General features: G+C 46.3%; 1 protein-coding gene across 1 annotated transcript; it reads right to left on the bottom strand.

Moving 5' to 3' along the window:
• Positions 1–1502: 1502 nt before the first annotated feature.
• LOC129695226 (probable G-protein coupled receptor 139) lies at positions 1503–4056 on the bottom strand. The gene is made up of 3 exons (XM_055632001.1): positions 3927–4056; positions 2238–2413; positions 1503–2135 (listed from the first exon to the last, which is right to left on the bottom strand). Exons 1-3 carry the CDS (start codon positions 4054–4056, stop codon positions 1503–1505), a joined length of 939 nt encoding a protein of 312 aa, XP_055487976.1.
• Positions 4057–8470: the final 4414 nt, after the last annotated feature.

Genomic DNA, 8470 nt, shown 5'->3' with positions numbered 1-8470 from the left:
TACAGTCTTCAGGTTGGAGTGATTGAAGTCACCCGCAACAATGAAGGCTGCCTCGGGGTTGTGCGTCTGTTGTTTGCTAATGGCAGTATGCAGCTCTTTCATTGCTAGCTTGGCATTAGCATCAGGAGGGATATAGGCTGCAGTCACAACAGTGGAGGTGAACTCTCTGGGCAGATAGAACGGTCTGCATTTAACCACGAGGAACACGAGGTTGAAACGATTATCTCTCTATCTCCTCTCGTCTCTCTCTCTCTCTCTCTCACACACACACACACACACACACACACACACACACACACACACACACACACACACACACACACACACACACACACACACACACACACACACCACCATCAGTGCTCTCTCTCTCTCCATCTCTCTCTCTCTCTCTCTCTCTCTCTCTCTCTCTCTCTCTCTCTCTCTCTCTCTCTCTCTCTCTCTCTCTCTCTCTCTCTCTCTCTCTCTCTCTCTCTCTCTCTCTCTCTCTCTCTCTCTCTCTCTCTCTCTCTCTCTCTCTCTTTTCCTGCTCCCATTCACAAATGAATGACTTTCACATTCAAAACACCCTCCCTCCCTCCCTCCCCACTCATCGCATTGGAGGCAGACAAGGAGAGGAGAGTATGACACACACACAGTGGGCAGGGAGACACAGAGAGACAGGATGGTAGGGGATTAGTGTGGTGTGTGTGTGTGGACAGGTTAGATGCAGGAAGATTATTCCAAATGTTGGGCAAGTCAGAACAAGGGGGTCACACACACAGTTTAACGATAATGGAGAAGAAATATTTTAGGACTGACTGAGATGAGAAAAAAATGTTTTCACACACACACACACACACACACACACACACACACACACACACACACACACACACACACACACACACACACACACACACACACACACACACACACACACACACACACACACACACACACACACACACACACACACACACACACACACACACACACACACACACACACACACACACACACACACACACACACACAGTGGTGAATGTGGAATTTTCTGCCTGCCACATATGGTGGTTGAGGGCACAGTTCATTTACTGGATTTAAGAAGGAGTTAGATGTGGCCCTTGCGCCTAAAGGGATCAGGGGGTATGGAGAGAAGGCAGGTACAGGATACTGAGTTGGATGATCAGCCATGGTCATATTGAATGGCGGTGTAGGCGCGAAGGGCTGAATGGCCTCTACTCCTGCACCTGTTGTCTATGTTTCTATGTGTCTAATGGGAGCGGCGATTTTGGTGATAGTGTGTAATGGTTCTCGTGGGAGGGTGTGGGTGGGTGGGTCCAGAAACTGCCGGAGATTCGGTGGGGCAGGTGGGTGCAACTTCGGCGGGTGGATCTTCGTCGCGAAATCGGGGGTCACTAGGGTCACAAGAGTCATCGGTCGACCAGGTCACTGAGGATCCTCAGTGTGTTGGGGAGAGGGGGGGGGGGGGGCAGATGGGATGGAGAGGGAACGGATTCCTAAACCACGCGGCGTTGAGTGCATTTTACAATCAAAGAAACGGGCGATTTCACCACCTGTTTGAACTGCTGCCTGAACTTAGTCTGGGTGACGGCGTAAAGAGCCGTGTTTGTGCAGCAGCTCAGGGTCTGCAACATGTAGCCTAGTTCGCTAATGGAGTTGTCTGGATTGGCCCAGCTAGGAAATAACGAAGCCAGTCTGTACCACACAACATATACCGCATAGACCGCCCACAACACGATGAAATTCCCCGAGATGACCAGCAGTAAAATGAGGGATTTCCTGCGGCTCTCCATCTCCGGGTCTCTGCCACTCTCCCCACTCCTGGGACCACGGAGTCTCCTGCGGGCTCTGCTCGCCATTAACACGTATCTGATGGTCAAAGTGTTGAACACAACAATGAGGACAAATGGCATCACGGGGGTGATGAGATACTGGAGAAACTCCCCGATTCCCCAGGCCAGTGATTCATGAACACCGGATCTTCCCCAACAAAACCAGGGGCCATTATATAGCATGTACCAACCGCTCAACATAAAATACCAGAAGATGTTCTTTAAACAGCTCAGCACGGTCACTGTCCCCAGAACCACAGCCGCTGTTCTCTCGGTGCAATAGTTTGTTTTCAGCTTCTGGCAACAAATGGCCACAAATCGATCAAAGGTGAAGGTGACGGTGAACCAGACAGAACAGTCGGTGACGGCGTAAAGGAAGACGGCGTGGATATTACACACTGGGACAACCTCCAGGAACCGAAATGCTTCATAGTAAGCAATGGGAATCTGTCTCATTATCAGGTCGACAATAATGACCAGTAGATCGGCCGTTGCCATGGCCATCAGGTAGCGAGTGACACCAGTGGAGAGACCGCACTTTCCCCGGGACAGGACCACAATGGTCAGCGTGTTCACTGTGAGGAGGGAGGGAAGTAAACAGAGACATGACACACACACAGCCAGCGGACAAAGCAAACTCGGCAGATTCATCGAGGCGAGGGGCAAATCAAATGCACAATCCTGTTCTGGGATTGTAGAAGATTGTCTAACGAGGCTGTCTAGTAGTAACTACTGAAGGAAATACATTATTCTGCATCTGCTCGATTACTGAACAAATGAGAAGCTGCAGTTAGGAGGGTTGGGATAAAGAATCAGATCTGTGTCTGACCATTTCTCACTTCACCATGGGAGTTTAACTCTTTGCTTCACTGTGAGTGAATCAAAGATTATACAGCAGAGTATATATGAGCGAGCGAGGTAAGTTAGCGATTGAAGGAGTTCAGGGAATGTATTGCCATCTGCGTCGGTGCAAGGGAGTTGATGGTACATTAGACAATATTGCTTAGAGCAGCACGGTAAGAAACATAGACTGAAACCGCCGACATAAACACAGGTGGGTGACACATAATCACACAGAATGTACACATCAATTCTACAAGGCGGGCAAGTTGCAGAACAACTCGCGTATTAAATAAACAAAGACATTAGGACAAAATTAGAAAACAAATCCACACAGAGAATGTTTCCACTAGTGGGAGAGACTAGGACCAGTGGTCACATCCTCGGTATTAAAAGGGCGTTCCTTTAGGAAGGAGATGAGGAGGAATATAGAAACATAAAAACATAGACAATAGGTACAGGAGTTGAGGTCATTCGGCCGTTCGAGCCTGCACCGCCATTCAATATGACCATGACTGATCATCCAACTCAGTAGCCTTCTCTCCATACCCCCTGATCCCTTTAGCCACAAGGGCCACATCTAACTCCCTCTTAAATATAGCCAATGAACTGGCCTCAACTACCTTCTGTGGCATAGAATTCCACAGATTCGCCACTATCTGTGTGTGAAAAAAAATGTTTTTCTCATCTCGGTCCTAAAAGACTTCTCTCTTATCCTTAAACTCTGACCACTTGTTCTGGACTTCCCCAACATCGGGAACAATCTTCCTGCATCTAGCCTGTCCAACCCCTTAAGAATGTTGTAAGTTTCTATAAGATCCCCCCTCAATCTTCTAAATTCTAGCGAGTACACGCCGAGTCTATCCAGTCTTTCTTCATATGAAAGTCCTGCCATCCCAGGAATCAGTCTGGTGCACCTTCTCTGTACTCCCTCTATGGCAAGAATGCCTTTCCTCAGATTAGGAAACAAAAACTGTGCGCAATACTCCAGGTGTGGTCTCACCAATACCCTGTACAACATGGTAAATCCTCCCTGCTCCTATGCTAAAATCATTTCAACTTTATAGTGATAAACCTCTGATCCCCACAAACAGGCAGGCAGCATCAACACATTACCCATTACTCTGTCGAAGATTTCTTCAAGGGACACGTACGTCATGGATTGCCCGAGCTACAGACTTTTATACCGGATCCCCGTTACTGCCGCTTCTCGCCTGCTGTTGCGCGGGAATTTGGACGGGGACTTACCTGGAAGAGCAACAAGGGCTAGCATGGGATAAAAGACAGGCTGCATAATTCTGATTGCAATGTAGATTCGATCACTTAAGCTGTTCCAATAAACCAAATAGTCAGCCCAATGGAAGACTCCCTTCTCCATGGCGTTAAGTTCCCAATCTACCGTTTTCACAGACAGATCTATTTGTGTAACACGGCACGCACTCACTCACTGTTCCCCGATTACACTCGGTGACATTCACTTCACTCTCTAATATTCCCGGATTCCGAAACATCCATCTAACATCCCACTTTATTGTCCACAGATTCCCAATGGGGTTTCTCCCTCTGTGGATGGAGCTGCTGCTCTCTGTCTGTCGGTGACGGGCGGGATGATCTCACCAACACTCTCATATCCGAGCAACAACAGGAATGGTTTATATTGGGAACTGGGAAATCTCCAGAGGATGGGTGACACAACCGGGCTCCGTATAGACTGACGTTAATCACACTCACTGAACAAACATCTACTGCTAACTCTTTTGGGTCAGGGCACAGCGTGCCTCCCTCTTCCGCCCCCCCCCTCACGTAAAGGGCACCAGTCATCATGGGTGATGATATCCAGTCTATAGCCTTAGATACATCTAATCACAGTCCGCAGAAATGTACTAATCTTCATACAGTTAATGACATCCAGCACCACCTCGACAGTAATACAACTGCACTCAAGACATCAAGTCTTTCTTCATGGTAAATACAAATGAAGACCTTGCCCATCTCCTGCCCAGCTCTACACAAAGATGACCACTTTCACTCCGCAGTTACCCTTTTTTCTTTAATATATTTGTAAAATCTATTTGGCTCCTCCTTAATTATAACTACCACAATGCACACCATTTTTGCCCTCCTGATTTTCTTCTTAAGTATGCTCCTCAACCTATCACACTTCTCCCAGGAAAGCATTGATATGAGCAGCCTAAACCTAACCCATTTCCAATTTTCCCTAACCAGAGCTTCAATTTCTCTCATCATCCTGTGTTTCTTAGTCTTACTTCACTAAGAACATGCATATAGAAACATAGAAACATATAAATTAGCTGCAGGAGTAGGCCATTCGGCCCTTCGAGCCTGCACCGCCATTCAATATGATCATGGCTGATCATCCAACTCAGTAACCCGTACCTGCCTTCTCTCCATACCCTCTGATCCCCTTAGCCACAAGGGCCACATCTAACTCCCTCTTAAATATAGCCAATGAACTGGCCTCGTCTACCCTCTGCGGCAGAGAGTTCCATGGACTCACTACTCTCTGTGTGAATAAAGTTCTTCTCATCTCGGTTTTAAAGGATTTCCCCCTTATCCTTAAGCTGTGACCCCTTGTCCTGGACTTCCCCAACATCGGGAGCAATCTTCCTGCATCTAGCCTGTCCAACCCCTTAAGAATTTTGTAAGTTTCTATAAGATCCCCTAAATTCTAGAGAGTATAAACCAAGTCTATCCAGTCTTTCTTCATAAGACAGTCCTGACATCCCAGGAATCAGTCTGGTGAACCTTCTCTGCACTCCCTCTATGGCAATAATGTCATTCCTCAGATTTGGAGACCAAAACTGTACGCAATACTCCAGGTGTGGTCTCACCAAGACCCTGTACAACTGCAGTAGAACCTCCCTGCTACTATACTCAAATCCTTTTGCTATGAAAGCTAACATACCATTCGCTTTCTTCACTGCCTGCTGCACCTGCATGCCTACTTTCAATGACTGGTGTACCATGACACCCAGGTCTCGCTGCATCTCCCCTTTTCCTAGTCGGCCACCATTTAGATAATAGTCTGCTTTCCGGTTTTTGCCACCAAAATGGATAACCTCACATTTATCCACATTATACTGCATCTGCCAAACATTTGCCCACTCACCCAGCCTATCCAAGTCACCTTGCAGTCACCTAGCATCCTCCTCACAGCTAACACTGCCCCCCAGCTTAGTGTCATCCGCAAACTTGGAGATATTGCCTTCAATTCCCTCATATCTTTAAATTTCACAACCACAATTTAAAATCGTCCCCTTTCAGACATCCCTTTACCCACATACGACTTACTCCAATGACTGTTCTTATCTCGTATTGACAAAGGTGGACTTCCACCATTCAATTTCGAATTTTACATTGAAGGCCAGAACTGTCCTTTTTCCACAGGATTTCAACGCTAATTCAATTGTCGTCATTGGTCCCAAAGTGCTCTTCCACCGACATCTCAGTTCAAACTGTCTGAATACAACTTTGGATTCTGCCCCCCAGACAATCAGCATAAACCCTCCTTTGCAGCCCATTCAAAACTGACCACCAGGATGATAGTCTCCGTCCAGTTCAACCACTTCTATCCCTGAAAAAATCCAAATTGTCCAAATATCTGAATCTGCGACCCCTGCACCAACTGCTCAGTCATTCATTAATTTTAACTGTACGTGCATTAACGTCACATGTACCGAAGTACTGTGAAAAGCCTGGTTTTGCATGTAATCCACACAGATCAGATACTACACACACATACAATCAGTTGAAACTCAAGAACAGATGGAACAAAGGTAGAGATACGGAGAACAGAATGTAGTTCACAGCATTGCAGTGCATCAGTTCCCTAGAGTAAGTCCATTGTCCTTGATAGGGTAGATGTAAATAGGTAAAAAGGGAAATTGGGAGAACAGGAATATATCCCCAGCTTCTGAGCGGTTCGTTCACTAATTCGATAAGAGCGTGGAAGAAGCTGCCCCTGAATCTGGTGCTATGATATCTCCAGATAAGCAATGTAAAATGTGTTTGCTTATTACTTTGAGATAATCTGATAATTGTGTTCCAAGTATTCCTGATTTTGGCCTTTCATTTATCTGCCAAAATTATGATCACTTTTCTACCAGTATACGTAGATGATTAGTCAGCATGTTAGGTGGAGAAATTCCATTTCAAATTTAATTCTGATAAGGGCAAGTTGACACGTGTTGGAGGGATAAATAAAGCCAGAATATTCACCATGAATTGCAAGGGTCTAGAGACCACTGAGAAACACTCAGATCCCTAAAGTCAGCAGCACACACGAAGCTGGCATTTAGCATTCTTGACATCAGCTGCAGCACAGAATGCAAGTGCAGGGAGGTCTTGTTACCATTTTGTAAAAGTTTAGTTAGAGATACAGCACGGAAACAGGCCCTCCCGGCCCACTGGGTCCGCGTGTACCAGCGATCCCCGCACATTAACACTATCCTAGAACTGCCATGGACCAATTTTACATTTACCAAGTTAATTAACCTACATCCATGTACTTTGGAGTGTGGGAGGAAACCGAAGGTCTCGGAGAAAACCCACGCAGGTCACGACTCCGTACAAACTCCGTACAGACAGCACCCAGAGTCAGGATCGAACCCGGGTCTACGGTGCTGCTTTCGCAAGGCTGCGCTTGGAATGAATATTTCAAGTATCAGGAGAGTGGAGTGATTTAAGTCATCGTCCTTGAAGCTGGGCCAGACATGCAGTGATCTAATAGAGGTACAGAATACTATTAGAACAGTAGGGTCAATGGAGAATATAGTTCTCTCCATAGTAGAGGTGGTTAACACCTGGGGGCATCGATTCAATGCAGAGACCATGGGGTTTAGAGGATGATCCTTCAGGATGAATCTTGCAGCATTGATGGCTATAGTCTGGGACACACTGTCTGAGGTGGTGTTGGAGGCAGGTACTCTGTCACAACATTGTAGGAGCACATGGATGTCCATTCGAACAGTAAATGGATAGTAGGCGACAGGCTCAGAAATTGGATTAGTGTAGATCAATTCGAAAACGTGTCAAAGACTCATTTCTGCGCACAATCTTATTCTGGACACTGATAATCTGACTTAACTTTTTTGGCAACTCAAATCATATGTTTCCAGAAAGTGTGTTAATTTACCAAACAATTCCTGCATCCGCTCACTGACGGTGTTGTCCCTGTAGATGTCAACTCTCTGGGCTCACCCCTTCCCTATTCTCACTTCCGTGTGAACCTCATTGCACACCAAATGTCAGGGCATCATATGGACTCCCAATCTGAGGAAAGACCTCCTTGCCATAGAGGGAGTACAGAGAAGGTTCACCAGACTGATTCCTGGGATGGCAGGATTTCCATGTGAAGAAAGACTGGATAGACTCGGCTTGTACTCGCTAGAATATAGAAGATTGAGGGGGGATCTTGAGGTTTTTTAAATGATGAGAGGGATAGACAGAGTTGACGTGGAAAAGCTTTTCCCACTGAGAGTAGGGAAGATTCAAACAAGGGGACATGACTTGAGAATTGAGGGACTGAAATTTAGGGGTAACATGAGGGGGAACTTCTTTACTCAGAGTGGTGGCTGTGTGGAATGAGCTTCCAATGAAGGTGGTGGAGGCAGGTTTCTTTTTATCATTTAAAAATCAATTGGATAGTTATATGGATGGGAAGGGAATGGAGGGTTATGGTCTGAGCGCAGGTATATGGGACTAGGGGAGATTATGTGTTCGGCACGGACTAGAAGGGTCGAGATGGCCTGTTTCCGTGCTGTAATTGTTAT

The sequence above is a fragment of the Leucoraja erinacea genome, unplaced genomic scaffold (assembly GCF_028641065.1).
Source record: "Leucoraja erinacea ecotype New England unplaced genomic scaffold, Leri_hhj_1 Leri_992S, whole genome shotgun sequence".
NCBI lineage: Eukaryota > Metazoa > Chordata > Chondrichthyes > Rajiformes > Rajidae > Leucoraja > Leucoraja erinaceus.
The sequence above is the reverse complement of the archived record's forward strand: the minus strand, read 5'-3'. Positions and strand labels throughout refer to the sequence as shown.